Source organism: Neospora caninum, chromosome VIIb (assembly GCF_000208865.1).
Source record: "Neospora caninum Liverpool complete genome, chromosome VIIb".
In the NCBI taxonomy this organism is placed as follows: domain Eukaryota; phylum Apicomplexa; class Conoidasida; order Eucoccidiorida; family Sarcocystidae; genus Neospora; species Neospora caninum.
In genome coordinates, this window is record NC_018394.1 from 3219103 (window position 1) to 3242127 (window position 23025).

The window sequence follows — 23025 nt, forward strand, 5'->3', positions numbered from 1 at the left end:
CTCCACTGTGGAAACCGTTCGGCATATATTGGGAGAAAACTGTCAACACATCGTGGCGGATGAACTGGATTTCCTGGCCCTGTAGGGTATCCAGGCAGCCTCCAGGGCATCGGGCTATTCGACGTCCCCACATCGTGTACGTGTTCACCTGCTGTGGAGACCGAAAAGGAGGGTGAACGCAAAACGTCGAGAAAGCAACAAGTGCTGAAATGTGAAAAATGGAAACACAAAGTAGTACACCGGAAGAGAGCAAGGTTTTTCAAGTCCTTTTGCTGCTGGGTATGCTGACGGCTTTTCGAGTGACACGATGGTGGCGCAGGCGAGTTCAAGCTTCAACTCATCTAGCATTGCACGAATTATACTGTTGAAGCTGCTGCTGTGTTGGTGGCAGAACTGCGTTCAGACTTACAGATCTTGTCCACATCAGTGGGATCGCCATTTTGCTGGCGGACGCACGAGGCCAAGGGCCTTGGTGTGACTATTTTGCCATTAAGCAGGACGTGAATTTGTCCTGCTGCTGGGAGGCAGCCAAAAGGGAAGTTTTGGTTATGAGAGTATGTTTTTCACAGGTGCCTCAGGGACGCGTGGAAACTCTCACGGCACTGGTCTCCCACTACAGCCTTCAAAAGAGTGCAAAACGCAGTTGCCAGCCTGGTATGTCATTAGATGGGTGACCTTAATATTTTCTGACCTGACTTGTGTTTGCCCAGGTGTTGCCGCTCCACCGCACCAAAATACTGCGGCAGTGTGTACTGGAGGACTCCATATACACTGCGTTTACTAGCGCTCTCATCTCCAAGGCCGACTGCGACGAAACAGTTATCGAGTTTCGTCGTATCGCACTTCGTGCCTATAGTACCAGTGTACAGGAGTGGCCTGCTTGTCTGGTTTTCTCTTGTCTGAACTCGACGATCTCTAGATGGGGAACGGAGAGAGCTGCAATTGTAGTGGTTGTTTACAACAGTGACTGCAAGGGCGTCACCAGGGGATCGCCTTTCGCATAGCAACTAAGCCTACACAAACACCTCAGTGATTGTCCTGGTTCCTGACTCCAGGATTGCCTCACCACCGAGTTCAGTGTCTCTTGTGTTTCGTATGTTTGATTGATTCCCCGAGAACGTGAAAGCGGACTTCCGTATCTGGCTAATGTTCTTGCTGCTGCGGCTGAAACTCGTCAGTGCCTGACCGGAAGACCTCACGCGGAGAGAGGAACTGTTGTTCTGCTGGCCCCTGGCTCTGTTGACGTCGGCACCCGCGGGCGGCTTAACTTGCCGGCTTTGTACGGGCTCTGCCATTTCCTGGGAAAAAGCACTAGTGGATCCGTACCTCTTGCTCGGCTATCTCTGACAGCGATACCCGTTCAGGGAGAGCTGCCTATCGAGTGCAAACAGATCCCGGGGCGCGCAAATCCCTGGAGCTCGTGAATCGACATCCGCGCTCAGAAAGCAAAGTCGAGGTTATGGCAACCGAGGTACCATGTGACAGTACGTGAATAGCGTTGACTCCCGCTCCGAGAGCGGAACGTTTTTTGGAGCATGTACTCACAGCGTCAGCTTCTCCAGGATCCGACTACTGGAATGCCGCCGTGGCTTCACATGAGGAGCCCGGCAGCCAAGGTCGCTTACAACCTGAGAAGTATCTTCCCAAGAACCACGGAATCGAGCCGCCTAAATGACCAGGCCGCGTGGCCGGTGGTTTGGACCACTTCGGTTCTTGAAAAGTTTTAGATAAACGACATGTGAAGAATTGGACCAACTTTCACGCACGACGATTATTACCCGACAAGGATTTCCCTATCTTTGGACCGTCATAATACAGCCGCCGTTTACATGTTACTGCGCCGGGCAGGGATTATATACTATCCTCTAAAGTGGTATTAACAGTATCTAGTGGTGCTGTACAACAGACGCTCTCCTTGAACGGCTTCAGGTGCTGTGTTCGTTCGGCATTGCCTTCGAAACGTTGACAGAACGCGAGAAGCATCACATGGCAAAATGCGTTTTGCTGCAGCGATCTCGGATGCCGTTTCCCCAGTGAGAAAATATCCTGGTGAACTGCCACGCCATTGAAAAACGGCAAACATAATTGCACAAGGTGAAACAGAGGGAAAGTGAGAAATCTTGAATCGAATTGTGAACCTGTGACGCTAAACAAAAAAGGAAGAGCCGTTGGGTAGGTAGCGGTTGCACTGCGACTCTACGAAAGCGCTGCCGTGGCACTCGAGTTTTCTTCCGCACCTTTGCCCGCGCACTTCGGCAGAGCGAGAGAGAGAGTAGGTTGGACCCGACAACGTCTTAGAAGACGAGGCAATGACTCTACAGTATTAATTTCACCTTTTACTGCTTCGGAGAGTAGAAGTCGGGGCTAGTCATGCGACGGACGTCGTTGAACCTGTTCTTCACTCGGTACTTGCAGTCCTCGTTCATTTCGGGAGAGCCTGGAATTGAAAGGGGAGAGCATGGTTACCGGTCTGCCGAGCGTTAAATGCTGAGATACATCGCCGAGTGGTTTACGCTAAGCACGCTGTAGGCAATGGAAAGCTTCTGAAGGGAAGTTGCGTCTTCATTTTCCCAAAAGACTCTCAAACATGTCGGGGTTTCTCCCCCGCCAGCGTTCTGGTGACTTTCCTCTTCATGGATCGGTGCCTGTTTTCGCACTGTGTATTCGAGTATCCTGCTTTTCCACGCGATCCGCTCTGAATTTGAAAGCTCACGCTCGGCGCCCTATGAAACTAAATTCGCTCCTTACTGAGCTAGAGATTCGCTAGATCCTATTGAACCCTTCACAAGTGCAGAAGACGACACGAGGCATTAAACAGGTTCTTCCGGAGGGACGCCGACCAATCTAGCTGGCTCTGCCGCCTCGAAGGCAGTACCGTCAGGGCGGTGAGAGGGCACATCGGGGACGTCTCGCATGGGAAAATGCGTCTTGGGAAAATTCCGCCGGTGGTCTGCCTGTTTCCCATGTGAACGGGAAGTCAGAAAAACAGTGGTTACATGAGTGTCAAGCTCAGTACGGTACGCAGGCCGACTGCCAGCTGACGGTATTGTTTGCGACACTATTCGTTCGATCAAACTGGATGCACTCAATCCATCGGTGGCTCGTGCAGCTCCGTCGTTTCCGCTGTTTTCCACCACAGCATGCTACGGGGAATCCGACCAGTGCAGTAGCTGAGCCTCGCCACTGCTGCTGTAACTGAATCAGCTCGCTTTGACGACCGATCGCTGGCGTCGGGGATGGCACATAAAGTGACCTAGTCGTTACATGCAACAGAGGAAAAAGGATGTGTTCGATGAAGGCGAACATTTCGTCCTGATCTTTTAATTTGAACCGGACACATGTGGTTCGAGATCTGTAGGAGCGATGAGGGTCACCTTCGGGTGCCTACCCTCTGGAATCACTTCAAACAAAACAATGACTTCCTTAAACTTCTATTCACAGAGGACTTTCTACCCGAGCATCAGAGACTTGGGATAGTTTGGCGCTGCTGTAGGTTTCTTGCCTCGATCTTCATTCTGTTCGCCATCAATGCGTACACCTACTCGTGGGGGATGGTTGACGTGGCCACTACGCTGCGGAACAGGTACGTGTGCGATGCTTTACCACGGCTGTGGATTCGTCTAACGAAACTCTAGATCAGTAACGCTGATACAGGAGAGCCACCGTACGCGAGCATCGTGCGCACTTTAGTTACCTACTGTCTTTGTCACGGACAGAACGCATCGCTTTCCTCTCCCCTAGGGAAATCCCCGAACCGCGTACCAGCAGCAAGGAGGCAAGAGTGAAAAGACACGGGACGCCAATTCCACAAATGAGGTGCACATTTGTAGCTAACAGGGGTTTAATCTTGCTATTCCCAGACGCGGTTTAGCCATCGCTGAACATGTATTATATGAGTGATCCCAGGCAACAAGGCAGAATGTGGAAATGTCCGCGCCATGTAGGTGCCAGTAGAGAATCGGATATTTGCGTTTTCGTGAGTGTGACGGAATCGATGAGACCGTGAAGAGATGCACTGGTACCGCAGCACAGAGGCTTATCAACATGCACCCAAAAGTTTGAGCTGAGCGCGTGCGCTCCTTAGCCGTCACACATCACACAGGGTGGCTATCTAAGGTGCCGCGTGGCATAAAGGACGGGAGTACGACTTATTTTTCTCTCCTCTCCTCCGCAGGACAGACTGCCTGATGACTTGCACGCAGGAGAACTTCCCTGAAGGAGGCTGCGAGGAAGAGCTCGACAGAACGATCGAGTACCGGGGAAACAAGTACACACGATTCTTTTCTTTCCCAGCTCCTGAGGGCGTCACCCAGTCGAAGTACTCTGGTGACTACTTTGAGTCGTACACGCGCTGCGAAGACATGGCGCTGGATCCTTCTGGCGCTCTTTGGAGACAGTTTGCTTCGCAGTCGTACCGTCAGCTGATCATTCAACAAAATTATACGAAAGTCTGTGAAATCTTCAGAACCTCCGCGGACTTCTGTGACAATCACGTAAGTCCGCTGGTTTCTGGACAGTCCCAAACGGATCCACACTTTGACACTGGCCGACAATAGCTTCTTAGGCCAGACGTCTCTGGGAACGAGTCCACATGTACCCTGTAGCAGGCACTTGTGGCGATCGGTCGTGGCTAGTTCGGGCTCTCCGAATGTCCGCGAGTCCAGCGGAACAGCCACAAGCTGCGGAAATCCCTAAACACATTTTCAAGGTTACTGTGGAGGCGCGGCGGTTGTAAAAACACCTGCTAGACCGTCTCTCAACACGAACGATTTCTCCTCTTCGTGGCTCTGGAGAGGCGCTCTGACACCGTCAGCCGCAGCCACAGTCCGCCCAGTTGTTCACTTCCGGGTGGTGTCTCTCGAAGAGACGTGGAAGATTGCAGAAAGGAGGGACGAAGGCAGCCTCTCCTGCGTTTGGAGTAGTCCGAAAAAGGATAGATAACAGGAAACGGACGTCATGCGTAGACCAGCACAGAGGCGCAACGCATCGTCAACTGCGAGCCAGCGGCTCTATTTGCACGGCAACGCGGCGCTGACTGACAAACTTAACGAGTACGCTGATACGTGAAGTGGATAGATCCACACCTTGTGGAAAACACTGAATCTTCGTGTGCGCAAACTGGTGTTTGGTCACATGCAGGAGGATAGGCTTCACACCTGCTTCCTCGGTTGCCGCCGACCCGAGGACACGGCGGCGACGGGGTATACCATGGACAATCGTCCACCTTGTGTGTCAGGCGAAGAAACGCGACCGCCTTTACTTTGCATCTACCCGGATGATATCGCCAAGGATACGTTTTTTGACAAGATGGTTGGGTCCACATGCATCTACGCTCACGCAATTAGTGCCGACAAGGATTCCAGCGTCTCGTCCGCGTTCGCGCCGCCGATCTGGTGTTTCGGGGCTCTCCAGCTCTTCGGCGCGATCTTTGCCGCAAATTTCTTGCAGTTGGTCTTTGAGATCCTGCTGCTTCGGGTCCTTGACATGGCGGACAAATTCATCGAGCAATCCCTTGCTCTCCGAAGTCGCAAATGCCTCTACATCTCGCTGATATCTGTCATCTTGGGTGTCGCAGTGTTCGTAAGTCTCGGAGCCGTGACGATCCTCCGACGAGTAGGACTCGAGACTGCCTTAGTCATATCGTTTTTCCTCGCCCTCGCCGTCGACCAAGTCAAGTTTTTCCTTGTCCAGCCCATCATCTGGTGGGTTCTCTTGCGCCGATGCGGCAAATTGTCACCCGCCGGAGTTCAAGAGTACGATGACGACTATCTCACGCTATTCCAGGCAGAAACGTCATTGGTAGACACAGCAAGGAAGGCGGTCGGCGACTTCATGTCGACGATTGTTTTCCAACGCGTTCTTCTCAGTTTTCTGCTCGCGTACACCGCCTTCCTTCTGATCGAATTCCTCCTGTTGAATAACGTGCCAGACTACAACCTCGTCGTTGTTCCCAACATCGACCAAGTAAGGCTTCAGGACCCGCCGTCGGCTAGCCTTTGGCATTTGCCAAATGCGAGGCTACACCACCAAGCGCAGCTGCGGGACGTGAGCAGCTTGCGGTCGATACCAAGAGAGAGCAGCCTGCTGTGAAAGTATTTCCTTGGCCAATAATAAAGGAATTTGCCGGGTGACCCCATTTCAATTCCTCAGGAAACATCTCAGTTGCACGGGTGACCTCCGCCAGTGTTCTGTGGGACATAACGCAGTGAATCGAGGCGGTGTACTTGAAGACACCACATCCCCCTGCCGAACTTCTGAGAAGCCGAATCTCGGTTTTGTAGAGCCTTTCGCCTGCCGGGTACACTTTCAACAGAGGCTCGCCAGAGGCCGCACCATTTGCTCCAGGGTTTTTGCCTGAGTTTGACACACTCTGGACACTCCCAGGCGTGGTGTGGTTGGCCTTTCGCTTGCGCTCAGGGACGGGTTATAGCAAGGCAAATCGACAATGTCTTCACAGTCATCTTCGCATTGGAGGTACTAGGGAAGTTCGTTGGGTACGGCCTAATATATCTGAAAGACCCTATCGAATCCTTCGATACTCTTGTCGTAATGACGACCTTCACCTTGCTCATTTTGGGCTTCTACGTATCTGGAATCGGTGAGTCTTTCACGAGGGTTTCAAGTTTCCGCGAACGCGAGAGCAACGGCTCGTTACTTGCCGCCACCTCGCGTGTCTGGTTGACACAAACTCGTTTGGAGCTGGACTGTGTCCCTTTTCTTCCTCTCTGACCAGTGAAACTGTAGCCGTGTATCACCTTGCCCATTCTTTAGAGTTTTTGGTTAATTGCAGCATGAAAACGAGATGAGCGAAAATGTCAGAACAGAAGGTTCTCTCGGCGAACGTGTAGCTCATTCGTTTTTTCTCTCTGAGCTCGAAGCTTACTGCCGTGCGCAAGTCGCCATGTCTGTTTCTGCAGGTCTGCTGCGTATTCTTCGACTGCTCAGTGCGTTAGCGTTGCTGCACAAGTACCCTGACTCCAGAGAGCGACGCCCCGAGTGGTCTGCAAACAATTCCTCGAAGTTGGAAAAGGCCTCTTCGATAGTCGAAGGCCTGCTGACCAACGTGCATATTCCCAAGTACTTCAAGACGGAGCTTGACTGGGTCTGGGATTCCATTCTTTCCAACAAAGTCTACGACACTCATGTCGAAAACGAAGAGGAAGAAGAGGATCAGGCGACAGAGGCAAGTTTTAGGCTCTCTCTTTTTACCGAGAAGTCCGTTCAAAAATGTGCGCCTATCCAATACCTGATCGCTTCGATAGAACAGCAGTGCCATCCAAGACGCTAACCTACGTCCCCGGGCAGAGGTACAAGCATGTGTGCGGCAGCCTACCCTGTACGCGTTTGCTCACGATCTCACCGTTTGCACGCTGCGGATTTCACTCACCACCTTGGTGCTTGCTTGGGGGTCTGCGTGTTCCGCGTACGCCGCGCCATCACAACTGGAAAAAACGGCAGAGACGTAGCTGTACAAACGAACCTTCGCTCTCGAGCAGCATGCGCGAAAGCTGTTGCTGGCCCTTTACCCTGGAAAAGCTACCCTAGTGGGAACGTTTACAACGCTACTCTCGACGTATCTATACTGACTTCCGGCCTCATGCCTTTTCTCTCAGACCATCATTGCCAGCGCCGACGCCTCCCGCAAGACGCAAGCAGCCGTGCGCGCGTCTCGGGCTCAGTCGCGGGCTTCCAAAGTTCCTCACGGCTCGTCAAGCATGGTGATCGGCAGCACGAACGGCCGCATTTCCGGTCAAATGTTGGAGAATTTGAGGGAACCGGACCCAAGAATGATGGACGCTGCACTGTACCGGTCTGACACGCGCAACCTCGATCCCCTAAGTAAGGTTCTTTCTTAACATGCTTTCCTCGAGCGCAACCGAGGGTGTCCGCATTCTCGCAGTACCCAACCGAGCCTCTCTTTTCATATGTCCTGCACTTCAAAACGAATGCCGACTGGGTGTAAAATCACCACATTTGTCCCGTCCAGGAGTACAGAGAGGCAAACGTCTGCCAGTGCCGGACTGGTTCTTTACCTCTACTAAACCTACAGTGTTAGTGGATGCAACTTCCAGAGATGCTCTCTCGAAGAAACCGCTTTCCTAGTTTCCTATGAAGCAACCGGTTTCCTAGTTTCCTACAGCGGATATTAGACTTGCCCGGAGACGAGGGGGTAGTCGTTTCCCGCGGATGCGCGATGTGCTTGTTGGCGGCTTTCCACGGGTGTGAGGCGCAGAGTCTACGCAGCGTTGTTCCCTGACATGCATTCCACGTTGCTCTCCCGTGCAGCTGCCACTGTTGGTGGAATGAAAAGCGCACCCTCAATGTTCACAAAGGGGAGCAAATCAAGCACCATGATGGGTTCCTCGGCCTCTAAGTCCTTTCGGACAGAACGAAACAAAAAGTCTATTGACATTCTCGCAGTTCTTTATCAGGCGTCACAAATCACGGGTAAGCAGGGACACCAGACCGCACGGAGCACCCCTGGCTTTTGACTTGCACTCTCGAAGCTGTCAGATTCTTCTGACGCTTTTACCTCTGGGCGTGGACGTCGTGGACCTCAGCGAGTGTACGAACAGCTTGGACTCATTCGCATTTTTCAGAGGTTCAGCGATGCAAATCTAAGCTTGCCCAAAGCGTGATTCAATCTGCATCTTCGTATGAAATATCAACCTATTCTTTCGCTCAGTAATGGACAAAGACAGTTGACTCCCATGCAGAGGAAACGGGATTGATGTAGACTCTATAGTGAAATGAGAAAGCGTATGCCCATGACTTGTGCCTCACGGGGAAGACGAAATAAAGACGTGGGTTTTTCCACCGAAGCGGCTCGGTGAGGAGACACCACGCGGCCCACATTTCGTTGATGCAGTCTGAAGTCAAGCTGTCTGTGCCGCGCCTTGTTTGCCGCTGATCGCTGTGTCTTTCGAAAGCTCTGAGGTGACGGGTGTTGTTGTTTCCCCCAGGTCTTCAGGGAGGTGTCTGGGTATTTGTTGCTATCCTGTTTTATGCATGCGAACAGGGGCGGAGCAGGAGCAAGTAAACGAGGCCATGCGGCCGTTCGACGAATGGCAGTGGGACGCACTGCATGCCAGCGACGTGTGCGACATGAATCTCCTCCCTGTCGTTTTCGTCCGGGCAATTGCGACCTTCCCGACGATCATGACGAAGTTAGTTAAGACTCAAAAAAACAAAACTACGGCTTATCCCCGTCTGCTAACGTCCACATGCGCTCTATTCTCAATCCAGCATGCGCCTCGGAATTGTCGAGGGAACGGGCCGAGATCAGTGCCTGTATAGACTGGGCTACAGGCGACAAGCCTTCTAACTAGTGCGTGGAAGACTCTAGGGTATCACTGCAATCACGTCACCAGTGGCGACCAGCTTCCCTTCGCACCCCGTTCTATTTGTGCACTGGCGAGATGTGGAAAACCTGATCCAAACCCTCTGATTTTTTTCACAAGTTTTGGCCGTGGGAAACCACTCTCTGAGCGCCTCTCCGCGAGTTTAGGCTTTTGTGCAGACCCAAAGTTTCAGCTGGAGTAACTCGCGGGGGCAGTTCCCTTACTGAGTCAAATTTGAAGGGCATAATAGAGTCCGTAGTCCGTGAAAGAAGAATTCTTTTGCCTTCTATAGAGGCGTCGCGCTATAAAACACGAATTCGAAATTCGGCATAAGTCTTGCGATCTCGTAAACGAGACTGTCGCTTTGGTTCATGCCTCTGCAGATTCAACTTCGACTTGGACCGCCTCTTCGATTTCCTGAAAGTCGTTCAAACGTCATTCCAGAAAAATGTGAAGTTTCACTGCGCAGCACACACTGCCGACATGATCCAAGCCATGCACTATTTCCTCACGATCGGCAAGCTCGGAACGCTGCTAAGTGAGCCCAGGACGAAAAAGCCATAGGCACTAGCTTTAGTGGCTGCAGCTGCCAACATGATACGGCTTCAGATTCATAGAGGAAGGCAGAAGTCGCGTCAAAACACCTGACACTCTCTTGCCCCTCTTTTACCTTCAGTGCCGTTGAAGCCGTATGTCCCAGGTGCGTTCTGTGCACCTGGAGCCTGCTGTGGGCCAGCAGCGCTCGTTGGGAGGTCAAACGAAAGAGGCGCCCGGAAACGCACCGCGCGCCCAGCCGCTTTCTGCTCCCTTTTTACCCACCTGTTTATTTTGCCCACGCAGGCGAATACGATGTTTTCTTGTGTCATTTCTGCGCCCTGGTTTGCCACTTTGGCCATCCGGGCGTGTCCAACACATTTCTGGTGAAGTCGCGTCACCCACGTGCTATTCGGTACGACGACGAATCAGTGAACGAGAATTATGTGGCGTCGACAATTTCGTGCTTGGTGGCACGTGATGAGTACAACTTCTTTGGTAAGCACCGCACGGGGGCCAGAAAGGGGTTCGAAGAGCACTCAATCTTCTCTCTTTTGGGACGTGTGCATGACGTGCAAGAGCGTATACACCTGGTCTTGACAGTGGACCATCACACCTTGCCCCCCACCAACGTTTCTGTACTGCCTATGCCACTGAGGCTGTCTCAGACCTTGCGGCGTAGACCATCCACTTTAGTTTTTTTTGACCGATTCGAGGCACTGCACGAAAGCAGCTGGCAGCTCTCATCGTAGGGGCATCCACTTTAGTTTTTTTTGACCGATTCGAGGCACTGCACGAAAGCAGCTGGCAGCTCTCATCGTAGGGGCCTGTACACACTTGTCGATGTCCTCAACTCTAAGATGATGGGACGAGGGTACAAGACAACGATGCCACGTTGATAGAGCTGAAGCACTGAGCTTCGCGCTTTATCACTCTGAGACAGAGGTCGCCTAAATTCCTCTATTTTCGATCCTACACTTCTGTCCCTCGGAACCGAGTTATCTAGGCGAAGGAAACGCGACGCCGCTATGGCACTATGGGGGGTGCGTGGAACTCAGCGAGCCTTCTAGCTGTGTTTGCCACATGCGTGGGGAAACGCGACCTTTCACCTCTAACCACTTTTCAGGAGACATGATGCCGCTCTGGCAAGTTTTTAGACTCCACATGATCGACATTCTGCTGAACTTCGACATCTCGAAATCTGCGCGTCAAGTGGCGATGTTCCGCACCAAAGTGTCCATCAAGTTTACGGCGGCCACACCAGCAGACAAGCAACTGCTTCTCACCATTCTTCTGAGGGCGTCAGGTAAAGGAGCCGTTCTAATTTCCTCTCCGAGAAAAATGACTGAACGAGACGCACAAACTGATGAAACCCATCTAAAAAATTAGACAACTAAAAAAGTAGCGGACCCCGGCGCACGGTGGGCCGCCGTAGCTTTCTTACACCCAAAGTCAGCAGAACGACGGCGAATCGATTCCAATGCAGTTGACGGTTCCTTTCCCATCACCACCTAGGCGTTAGTCTTCATTCGAGCACATAGTTTCCCGGCAGCTCTAACTCCCGACTCATAAAAGTACAACGGGTTCCACGGACCGGAATAGATACGGCAGTGCAGGGCCTCGGTGGTAGATTCTCCATAGGGAATGCTGAGACGCAAGCATGCGTTTCGTTTTTCCTGGTAATCTGTTTTTGAACATTTATGACACAGCGCGAATGTTTCCAATCCAGCACGCGATAAACAAAAGGCCTGGGCATTTGTTTTTGCTCTGGCGACACCGCAGATTACAGCTTCACGTGCCGGCAACTGGCAGTCTACAGCAAATGGAAGGACAGAATGATCGACGAGTTCTTTGCGATGGGAGACACCGAGAAGCAGCTGGCTCTGACAGTTTCTCCGTTCTGCGACCGAGAACTTACTAACGTCGATAAGTGTCATGTAGCCTTCGTCGAAGTCGCCGTAAAGCCCCTCATGACGGTTTTGGTCCTCGGCTTGGCTCCTCATCTCCAGAAAGACGTTCTCGACACTCTGGAGGCCAATCAGAAGAACCTGATGCAAAAGTTGGACAAAAATGATTGAGCACGGAATGTCGCCCTCGATGCACCTTTCCCCTTTTAACGCGACCTCAGTATGCCGGCGCGAGTAGGCCTGATTCGCCGTGGACGCATCTGCATCTTTAAACTACCCAGAAACTCGGTAGTAGCGTGGGTGCCCAGGAGACTGTCCTGTCTTTGATTGAAAATATCGCAGCTGCTCTGTACGGGGATAGAGTGGCCGCCTTCCACTTGTCCACCTGCATGTGTGACTCTGCTGACACCTTTTGACTGAAATCAACGAAGCCCGATCTCTTTTTCTCGGTTACGTGCCAAATGCAGAACGATACAGAGCTCTAACGTGTGGCAACGCCTCTCGAAAACATCTGTTCCACGTCGAGAGACTCGAGTTTGCTTCACTCGTGTAGAAAACCATAGGAGTGTCGCCAGTCTGTCATCGTCCGTAACTTGTTTCTTGGTAATGCAGAGTGTACACGAGTCCGACGAGACTTGGTGCGTGTTCCCGCTTACTGATCGCAAACGTTCCGAGCTCCGATGTAAGTATGAGTCGTGGCTGCACACTGTTGAGGCTCTCGGCTCGTTGGGCATATTCAGCCGGCACTGCGCTTCGCGTTATGGGACTGGAAAGTTGCTTTTTGGTTCTAGCCTCGCGCAAGGCCCTCTCGGCCATGCCACGTCGAAGAGTTCACGACAAGCCAGCGACCCTGGCGGTGACGCCGTCAGGCCGAATCGTAACTAGATAACTGTGCAGCTGCAGCGGTTCCACGCTGCTCAGATTCGGGGTATCTCCAGATATTACTGTGATGGCACACCGGCGGGGGAAGCCGATGAAGGCATCTTGCCTTCCCCTTCCCCCCACACGAAACACTGGAAAGACGGCGAAAGTCGTGCAAACCAGGTTCGCCCCATCCACCTGGGGGTTACGAACGCCAGTGCCCGGCGCACCACGAGTGGTGAAGCTGCGAGTGGCCGGGACTGTCCCGGTGGATCTGTACAGGTTGCGGGCATGCAAGTCAAGTACGAGATTCGTTCAGACCCACAGAGAGAATCGGATTCGACAGCGATATAAGCTGAAAACGCTAAACGCTTCATGCGCTGATGTATGGGAATCGGGAGTCGCTGCTCGCAGTAGCGGATTCGGATCGCCCAAGGAAAACAGAGTATACACGGCTGATGACGATTGACTGAAACTGAGGATGCCTTGGTGTTTTCCAAAAGGACACCGATTGCCGCCTTTTTTACGTTGTGAGTTCGCGAACGTCACTGAATGAAATGCTGCTTGATACAAGCCAGTGAATTAGCGGGGCTATGTTGCTGGACCAAAACGTTGAACCTGCCTGGCCGCAGCCAGGCTGTTTTACTCCTTCGGCCCTTTGTGGTGTTGTGCACTGTCGCTGCTCCAGTGGCTTCATTTAAGGTTAGGGGGGCTCTGAGACTCAGACGGACCCCACGGATACAGTGTAGACCAGCTTTACATGAATCAGCTTTCTCTTCTTCCTGCAGTCCTGAGAAAGTACGGTGTCTATCCAGTGCCTTTCTCTACACTGTCGCGTAAGCCGACGACAGGCGAATGTCTTGACACTTCTGTCGTCAAGCCAGGTGGGGGCTGGATTTTCTACCAGAGAGGAGGTAAGGAAAACCGAGGTTCTCTCTGCACGAACGGAAGGGAATAAGAAAAAGATTGCGGAATACAATCTGGAGCACGCATAGGAATCGGGATCCGATTCGCACACAGAAAAGCTGTAAGCACTGAAGGTTTTAGGGAACAACAAAACAGGCGCCGACGAGAGAGAAGAGGCGAATGGCTGAAAAGGGAAAAGATGAAAAGAAGAGCACACCAAGCAGATCTTTCGCCGTGTTTTTGTGAAGACCCATCTGTATTTGAAGAAGACCACAGATCAGAGTGAGAATTTGTGTGCCTGCAAGTCAACAACACACACACATGGACGCCCATGCCCTCGGTATTTCGTCACACTGGCGACACCTCCCTACACTCTTCCGACCCTTTCCGTCATGGAGCAATGCAGCCGACAAAAGAGCCCAGTTGCCTCGAAGACCAACACGCTTTTCTCCGCGTGTTGTCGGGCCGAAACGATACACTTGGTGACCCGTGTCTCGACATGCAGAGACACACTCACTTTCTCCATCGCTTCCACGGCCTTCTCGTCTGCCACCAACGATCGCTGCACGTCGAGGAACTCTGAAAGGCCACGGCAAAACATACGAAGCCGCGCGCGAGGAATCCAGAGAACGACAAGGCTGCCACAAGACGTCGGTGTGCCTCTGAGAGAGGGGTGCGCAGCAAAAAGCCGATACACCAGGCAGTCCGCCTTGCATCTAATTCCCGAGTGTCGAGACACAAGGAGCCGCCGGCGCTGGGGAAACGCCACGTCGAGGAAACGACACATTTCGCGAACGTGACAGGACATCGATCACCCGAGCAACCTATGGAGTGTGCGAGTCGGCCTGAGGTTGACTCACCTTTTCGTCTCTTTTCGCGTCTCTGAAATCGGTAAAAGTCCTCCTCGATCCCACCCTTTCTCTTCTTCTTCCTCCGGCGACCTCCCGTGCCGCCTCCCGTCTCATTGATGCCGTTGACGCCAGCCGCAGCTGCATTCTGCTGAACGCAGAGATTGACGGCGCCTTGCTCCTCGGCCCCGCTCTTCAGTCTCTCTCGCGCGCCTGAAACTGCCACGCCCAGTGGCGAGGCCCCAGGGGCGTCGAGGCGGCGGATGGACTTGAACGTCGTCCCGTCAGACGCTGTCGCAGACGACCTGAAGTGTCACCGCGCGAGAGACGAAGAGAGACAATGGCGTGCACGACACGAAACACGCGGAAACACAGAAACAGTCTGGCGCCAGTGCTCCCCTCCGGCGAGGAAAGGACGCATGAGGCGCGCAAAACGTCGGAAAGCCACAGGGCCTGCCGTCCTCTCGACGAAGAGGGGAAAGGAACGCCAGCAAAGAGAGACAACTGACCACGTTCGCTGGGCAAGGACACAGAGAAAGCTGCGAAACATCAGCAGTAAGCAGTGCAGAAGACAGCTCGAGTCCCATCAGAAACAACCGGGCGGTGGATCAGATTGAGAGACACACTGCGGTACGAAGACGGCGCAGGGGAAAAAACGAAAAGGAAACGAGCAACGCAAAACGACCTGTCGACGTTCACTCGACGCGACAAAGGGGAGAGAAATCCGCCTCGAACCACTCAGCGTACAGGCCGTTTCCCGAACCGCACGGGTTCCTCAGCAAGACCAAAGTGGAACCAAGGGAGATAGCGACGGACAAGGTCAACGCGTCGAAAATCGAACAAGGCGGCCCAACGCGTTCTTACCCGACAACGAGAGTGAAGCCGTCCTCGTCTGTCAGTTGCTGCTGCTTGATTCGCTGTCTCTCGATTTCCTTCTTCAAGTCGTGGTTCGCCATAAACTCGTCGACATCCCTGGAACAGAGGCGAGAGATACAGACAGCATCGAGTCCCTTAATCGACTGGCCGCACCTTCGATTCGAACTCCCACTGAATCCAGAACGGGGCGCAGATCGCTCAACCCTGTGTGACGCTGACGGGAACCAGACGTGCACAAAAAGACAAAGCTGCACGGCGCGCGTACCTCTGCAGCTCATCGGGAGTCTTTCCGATAGCGCCAGCCTCCTGCAGCCACGCTGCGACGCCACCGGTTCCGAGACGAAGGCTGCCATGGACCGTCTGATCGTCGCTCGCGAGGAAGCCCCTGCGTTCAGCTTGAGATTTCTTCTCGCGGGGGACCGCGACCGATTTCTGTGTCTTTCCACTTCCCAGCGGAAGCGCCGCAGAAAGCAGAGCAGACACGGAAAGAGCAGAACGGAAAACAAAGTGGAGCAGGCGAACGGCGGCGAACGACGGGTGCAGGCTGGCCGAAACCAAGTTGCTTTGGCTTGCTGTCTGTACACACAGAAACACAAACCACACCGTGTCCTTGACGCCAGCGACGTTTAGGATCATCTTCCGTCCCCTGGTTTCGCTTCTCTCCCCTCGTTCCTCGTCCCGCCTCTCCTGCCGGTCGCGCTCCTTTTCTGCCTTCGCCTCCCCCTTTGTCTTGGCCCCTTCACCTTCTGTCCCTCTTCGTTTTCCCGCTTCTTTTCCACTTTCGTCCTCTTCCCGCCACGCTCTGCTTTCGCCCTAGCTTCCCTTCGCCCCTCCCTGCCTTGTTCTCTCTCCTCTATCGTTCTCTACAGCGTCTGGGTGGTTGCCGCTTCTGTGTCGCACCTTTCGCCGGCGACCGTGTTCCTGATTGCCTCCCTTCTGAACCACAATCTTCTCGCGGACGTCTTCGATTTCCCCAAACGATTCCTCCAGCACGCGGCAGAGCTTGGATACGGAAAGCGCAGGAGGCACAGACGTCATAAACACCGTGCACGCGGCTCTTCCTCGTGCATCCGCCTCAGCTGCATCGAGCTCGGGATGGCGAGAAGCATTCGAAGCATCCGTGCTGTCTGAGGGTTTCGTAGCCGGCGTGTAGGCATCTTGCTTGACCAGCACCTGACAGAGACGAAACACATCAACGCACATGGTGTGTACTAGCTGCCTCCACTCCGAGAACTCGGCAACCTGCTGCAGTGTACATACACTCGCACACAGTGAAAAGGCGCAGGACACGCCTGGATGTTTTGATGGACGACCTGAATGCGCACCAGCTCCGCTGAACTCGCAAAAAACCAATCTGGCCTGCAATGCTTTCACTCGCAGCCGCCCTGCGCAAAGGGCGTATCCTTTTCTTCCAAGACGACGAGGAACGTACGCACCTGGCTCATCTCTCCCCTTCCCTGTTCACTCAACTCACCTCCCAGCAGAAAGGAGAATCTTTCTGAGCAGGAATCCTTAGACGACGGAACGTGTCCAGCTTCATCTTCCTCTAATGTCAAAACACCTCGGTTCTTCGACATGCATATATATATATATATATATATATATATATATATATATATTTTTGCACCGAACTAAAAAGAGTTTATATCGAATAGAATTGACATCAAGGTCTTGAACGCAACCTTAAAGGATAAACGGATGCGTGTGAAGACACGAACGGCTGTAAAGGAGAAACACGTATGGAAAATCGGACCTGACAAACAGCTGGTTACTCCGCAGTTTTACTCTCGGTAGGCATATCCAAGGCCCAGAGGAGGAACGACATCTCTCAACCCCTAGATCAGCTCCAGTGAAGACTCATACATACATATATTTATGTATAATATATATGTATATGTTTATGTATATTATGTACATATATATATATATATATATATATATATATATATGTTGAGTCAGCTACTTTCCCCAGAGTATTCCGGCTCTGTTGGGTCTCCCACGTGCAGCCGCCTGCCCCGCGGCGAAAAGACGACGGGAAACCGAATCTGTGCAAGTCGCGGAAAAGATTTGAGGAGCCCAGCGAGCAGCCAGGAGGGCGTCACGGACGGATTGAAGAGAAAGAAACGCCCGCTGTGGAAGTACGCGAACTGTCGCTGGCGACGCCGCAGCGAAAAGACGAAGGCCAGGGCTACCAACGGGAGGACGAGGGAGTTAGGGAGCGAGGCCGTTAAGCGTTTGCGAGAGCGATCAGAAGAAGTCTACTTCAATTTAGATTTCACGGCGTGGCCTGTGTCAACCTCTGTTGTCGAGTCAGCTTCTTGCGGAAGAGGAGAAATGAGGGGCGAAGCACCAGCACGTGTGTCCAGAATAGCGCAGGGGGGCAGAGAGGGAAGGGGAGGGAGAAGAATCGGACGGAAAAGGGGGAGGCAAAACTGAAGCAAAGAGAAAGTACGCAGAATAGAAGGCCACAAAAGAGAGTCTCGGCCCGTTTTTTTGTCACGCCCCCGCGACACGGGCATTTAAACCAATCGGAACGAGCGCTGTGAAAAGTTTCACGCGAAGTCCGATGTCGAAACTCTGCGCCACTCACGCGCCTCTTTTGTCTTTTCGTTGCCGCCTCTTTGGCAGCAACCCGTCAGAGTCTTTCGACTTTCCCCGATTTCATCTCTCCTCTGTTCCAGCGTTATTTCCTTCCGCCGCCTCCTGTCCTCGTCTCGTGCCCTAGTTTGTTACGTCGGCCCTCGCCGCCCTCCCTCCTCTCTGTCTCCTCGCCGGCTCTTCTGTTCGATCTTTTCTTCGCTTTCTCTACTCTTTCTCTTCCTATCTTCTCCATCTCTCAGTTCATGCATGCTTGTCGCCCCCGTTCCCGTGTTCACCGTTTCTCTTTTTTCCGTGTGTGTATGAAGGAACAGAAGCGGAGGAACACCCCGCGTAGGCGTATTAAGAGGAAAAGGTAGTAGAGAACGGAAGTGGAAATGGAGAGGACGAAAAAAAGACCAAGCGAGGGCAACAGAAGACGAAGAAGAGGAGCGATAAGGAGTATTTATAGACAAGAACTGGGAAAACTGGGCAGAAAGCCTCGCGCCTTTGTCGCTTCGTCTGCAGATCCCCCCGTAGAAACGCGGCCAAAGAATGGCGCACATTTCTTTTTCTCTTGCGGAAGTGCCTCGAGATTCTTCGGGCGACGATGAGAAACCGTCCTCCTCTTCCGCCTCGCTGTCACATCTGCGAGAACAGGAGGAGGAAACGCTTGCCTCCATTCGGCGTTTGGAGGAAGAAGTGGAGTCGCTTCAACAACAGAAGGAAAGCCTGCGCGCGGGCCTCGCGAATCTTGACGAACAGTGTGCCCAGACGGCTGCCCCTGCGTCCTTGTGTCTTGCTCTCCCTGAAGGCGCCGCCCCCGTCGCTGTCCGTACACCAGAAGCCGAGGCGATGCGAGAAGAAATCTCCGGCTCGGTTTCCTATATCGAACAGGCGGAAGAAGAGCTCCTCGCCGCGATCACGTTGATGAAGCAGACGCTGCTCGAACTCAAGCGGGAGAGGCTTTCTCAGGAGGCGAAGGCGGCACAACCAGAGAGAGCGCGAGGCGAGGGCCAAGAGGCAGCCAGACAGGAAGCAGACGGCGGAAGAGAAGAAAGAAGGGAGGACGAGGGACAAGGCGCGAGCGCCGTCCTGGTGGTGTCTAGCGACGAGTCTTCTGGGATGTCCTTTTCCGAAGGAGAAGAAGGAGAATCGGGAGACACCGAGGCGACGGGCAAGCGTCGCAGGGAACCGAAAGACGGTGCATGCCGGTGTATCTTCCCCGTCGTCCAACCTGATGGAAGCATCGAGTGGAGACTGGGCACCGTCCACGCCTTGCTTCAGTCTCCTTCTCCCTTGCATTCTTTTGCGTCAGCGCGGCCTTCGTCCTCGGAGGCTTCCGCTGCCTCAGCTACCATCGCATCAGCCTCTTCGCAAGAGCTCGGAGCGTCGGATCTGGACCCTGACCGGGTTCTGCCCCTCTGTGCAAAGTGGTGCCACGAGCGCCGCGACCGGCTGTCTCCAGTGTCTCCGAATCCTTCGGTTTCGTCCTCGGCTCCGGCTGCTCCGTCCTCACCGGCTTCGTCTCCGCCTCGGTTCTGGGCTCTCGTCACCACACTCACTCCGCTCGCTCCTCGAGACATTCCCTGTCTCCACCTGCTGCAGTTTCTCCGTCCCCACTCCGCCGCGCTGGCCTGCGTGTTCCCAGCTCCTCGCGCCTCCGGAACCGCCGACGAAGGCGCCCGCGGGGGAGAGGCGTGCCCAGCTGGCGGACCGACCGCAAAACGCCCGGAAAACGAGCGACCGGAGGTAGCGGCTGCCAGAGAGGTGGCCTCAGACGCCGGTTTGCAGATCCTCGGAAACGCGCAGATCCTCGCGGAGCAGCTGCACTGTACGGACAGCCGAGGCGCGGGAGGGAAGGCGGAGAATGCGGACACAGCGGCGCGGAACCCGAACGAGGCGGGGCGTGCAACGATTCGAGGAGAGAGGGAAGCCAGGGCGGAAGACGTTTCGAGGGCGCCAGGAGGGGCGTTTGTTCCCAGTGCCGCGTATGTGGAGAGCGCGGGGTGTCCATACAGCTGGCGGTGTCGGTTCTCGCACGGCACGTGGGTTCCTGCGTGCGACGTGTGTCTCGTCCACTGGAACTCAGCGGGGGCTTTGAGGGAGATGCTTCAGGTCGCCCATTCGTCTCACGAGACGCCGAGCGAAGGGAACTGCGAAGACGCGGAACACCTCGGCAGAGGAACGTCCGCGAACGCGACTGCCCTCTTCTACCGAGGACGGCCCGTCTTTGTTTTGCCCGACGGCTCTCAGACTTGGCACAAGGCGCGGCTCGTTCAGGCGCTGAGGAAGAGACGGAAGCGCGCCGAACCTGAAGGCCAGGGGGACCCAGCAGCGGCGAGAGGCCAGTGGACGATGTACGGACGAGTCGAGCTTGACGCGACTCGAGACGGGGCTTCGCGCAGGCAGCGGCTGCTGTGTCGAGCAGCCTGCATTCATCCGCGAATCGCTTCGCCTGCAGAGGAGAGCGCTTCCGCGCACAGGACATGCATCGAGAAATCGGCGAGCGAAGAGGAATCGTGTGACGACGTCCAGACATCCGAGGCAGCGCGGCGACGGGGCAGAGAAGGGGACCGGCGAGTTGGAGCCAACGTCGTGGTCCTGGATTCCGACGCGATCAGCGTCGACAGCTCGAGCTCCAGCGACGACAGTGAGGAGCAAGAAACGCGTTCGACGCCAAGTGACGAGGAAGAAGGAAGCGAAAGATGGCAGAAACTCCGTCGACTCGAGTCCCTGCTTGGCGTCAAGGCTCTCGACCTCCGCGCGCGCTTCTCGTCTGCTTTCTCCTCACGAAACAGAGACGCCTTGTCTCCCTCCCCCGCTTCGTCGGGGTCTTCTGCGTCCTCGCAATCCTGTCCACTCAGCGGCAGCTCTCACTTTGGCTGTTGGATGTTGTACACGAGCGGCGTGGGTCTCCGGCTCATGCAGCGGTGGGGGTACCGTCCCGGCGAGTGTCTCGGCCGCTCTCAGCGCCTCCTGCAGGCGCGGCAGAACAGCGACGGGGGGAGCGAAAAAAAGGGTCCAAATCTCGGGAAAGGGGGGCTGAAACCTTCGGGCGGCGTCGACGAGGTCGCAGGCCGTTCCGGCCCCACCTGCGCAACCGATCGGCCGCCTCTTCACACTCGAGACACAGGACGACAAAAATCCGAGAGAGGCAACAGCGCTCGGCCTGGTTCCTCTGAGACGGAGTCCAGTGGTGAAGACGACAACGACGAGGCCGATGGCATCGAAGGAGGCACGATTGTGTGGCCAGGCGAACATGAGAAACTGTCTCCGCCGCCTTCGCTTCCGCCACTGGTCAATCCACTGGGCATTCGGTAAGTCGCCTCCGCGGCTGTGTCCGATAGGACCTAACGGTGGGTGCGTGAGTCCTCGTTTTCCTGAGGCGACGCCGTGCCATGTAGCAACGAGAACAAAGCAACCGCACGCTTTGCACCGAAAGTGATATGCCTCCGCGGATGTAGCGAGAGTAAAGGTTAGTCACAACGCTTTTCACGCGCGGCGAGTGATCGGGTTATGCCACCGCTGTGCGGCTTTTCCCCGTGGTGTTTCCCGTCTCGCGCAGAAATCCTGTGGTTGTCGGTTGGGAGTCGTGTCCCTTTGGGGCCAGTCTGGCTGGAGGAATTCTGTTTTCCAAAGGCTCCGTCACTCGCCACAGCCGCCGCTCTTGCCAAAGGGCGAGAGACGGACGGAAGCCCTGTCTTCTCTCCAAGCGCCGTGGACACGTCGCTGGCCACCGGCTGTCTTTGCTGACTTCTCACCAGAGACGAAGGAATACTCAAAGGGATCGGTGTGTCCACACGCACGTGCACGGTGATTATCTCAGACGCGGGTATCTGTATGATGGAACCAGCGGACACTCTCAGTGAGCCTTCTGTGTGTTTTTGCTGGATCTGGGTGTTCCCTCGCGTGCGTCTTCAGTGTTCTTCCGCCGCGACTCTCCCTGGATTTCATCAGCGACCCGTTGGCCGCTCGCCGCCGGGGGAGAAATCGTCGGCGAGGAGGCGCAGATGGCCCGTCTGCTGCCGGCGCAAACTGCTCCGCTTCTGCTGGCTCCTGGCAGTACGCGGAGGGCGCGCTCGTCCCTTCGTTTTGCGGCGCGTCGGCTACGCGCGCTCTGGCGAGAGAGGAGGCCGTGGCGAATGACGGAGCGTTTGGTTTAATCAACAGCATTTATTCCAGTGGATTCGCCACGGTGGAGAGGTCAGACCCCGCGAGCGGCGACGCGCGAGGCAGGAGAGCAGACATCGCTGAGACGAAGACGCGAGGAGCGAGAACCGGTGGCGAGACAGGCCACGAGCTCGAGGAAGCGTTCGGCGAAAGGACGCTGGGTCCTTTGGAGATGGAGGAGAACCGCCGAAAACAGGAGGAGGAGGAACACCTTCAGAAGCTACAGCAGCTGAGAAGGAGTAAAAATGTGGGTGAGAAGGCGCTGCGCAAGCAGCTCTTTGATCTTCAGCAGCGTCAACGGGCGCTGAAGAAGGAAATTGGGGTTGCAACGGTAAATCAGAGACGGCACGCAGACGGCGGAAAGGCTCGAGGAGGCGTGGAAGCCTTCGCTGGCTACTATGGAGGCATTGCCGCGGCGAAAGAGAATCAACTCAGGCGGATGAAAGAAGAAGAAGAGGTGATCTTAAAGCTCATCAGCGATAAGGGGAAGGAGAAGAAACTGAAGGTGTTTTGAGACACGTCGAAAACAGGGGCTCACACAGCGACTGGCGCGCGGAAGAGACAGCTGTTTGGCGGGGCACTTAGAAACTCGTCTCATCTCTGAAAGTTTTTTCGATTGAAACCAGGAACCGAAACGCCCTCCGTGAACGTCGGGTGGTGTGAGATCCCGCCGATGACTCTCACGTTCGCTGGGGGGATGCACTCTTTTCATGGATCTCCAGAACTGTGCAAAGTCCATCGTTGTGGGGAACGTTTTGTAAACGTTAGAGCCCTTCCGCCCTCACTGTCTCTTTTCGCGACAGGCAGAGTAGACGAATTTTGGGGGCAAAGTGCCGGCGGGCGACTCTTCGAGGGGTTGGGCGGTTGGAGCGAGCGACTGGGTGTTCTGCATTTCGTGAGGCCGGTGCGGTTAAAAGAGGGGGATAGATAGCCGACGCCGGCTTCTCTGTATTTCTGTAGAACCCGCACGGTTCAGCGTGGTTGCCTATTTGTTTTCTAACA

At 54.5% G+C, this 23025-nt stretch overlaps 3 protein-coding genes across 3 annotated transcripts; 2 read left to right on the plus strand and 1 right to left on the minus strand.

The window, feature by feature from the left end:
- Window positions 1-3551: 3551 nt before the first annotated feature.
- NCLIV_028010 (putative cAMP-specific phosphodiesterase) lies at window positions 3552-11953 on the plus strand (the record flags this gene model as incomplete). Its single annotated transcript, XM_003882995.1, has 12 exons — window positions 3552-3583; window positions 4175-4493; window positions 5140-5964; window positions 6418-6598; window positions 6918-7219; window positions 7614-7839; window positions 8287-8448; window positions 9020-9167; window positions 9725-9879; window positions 10182-10373; window positions 11002-11181; window positions 11658-11953. The coding sequence occupies 12 exons, from the start codon at window positions 3552-3554 to the stop codon at window positions 11951-11953; spliced, it is 3018 nt and encodes a 1005-aa protein (XP_003883044.1).
- A 1873-nt stretch (window positions 11954-13826) lies between these two features.
- Window positions 13827-16813, minus strand: NCLIV_028020 (conserved hypothetical protein; the record flags this gene model as incomplete). The annotated part of the gene is made up of 7 exons (XM_003882996.1): window positions 13827-13847; window positions 14067-14128; window positions 14410-14702; window positions 15262-15369; window positions 15539-15849; window positions 16174-16446; window positions 16748-16813. The coding sequence occupies 7 exons, from the start codon at window positions 16811-16813 to the stop codon at window positions 13827-13829; spliced, it is 1134 nt and encodes a 377-aa protein (XP_003883045.1).
- A 1592-nt stretch (window positions 16814-18405) lies between these two features.
- NCLIV_028030 (conserved hypothetical protein) lies at window positions 18406-22537 on the plus strand (the record flags this gene model as incomplete). The annotated part of the gene is made up of 2 exons (XM_003882997.1): window positions 18406-21170; window positions 21775-22537. The coding sequence occupies 2 exons, from the start codon at window positions 18406-18408 to the stop codon at window positions 22535-22537; spliced, it is 3528 nt and encodes a 1175-aa protein (XP_003883046.1).
- Window positions 22538-23025: the final 488 nt, after the last annotated feature.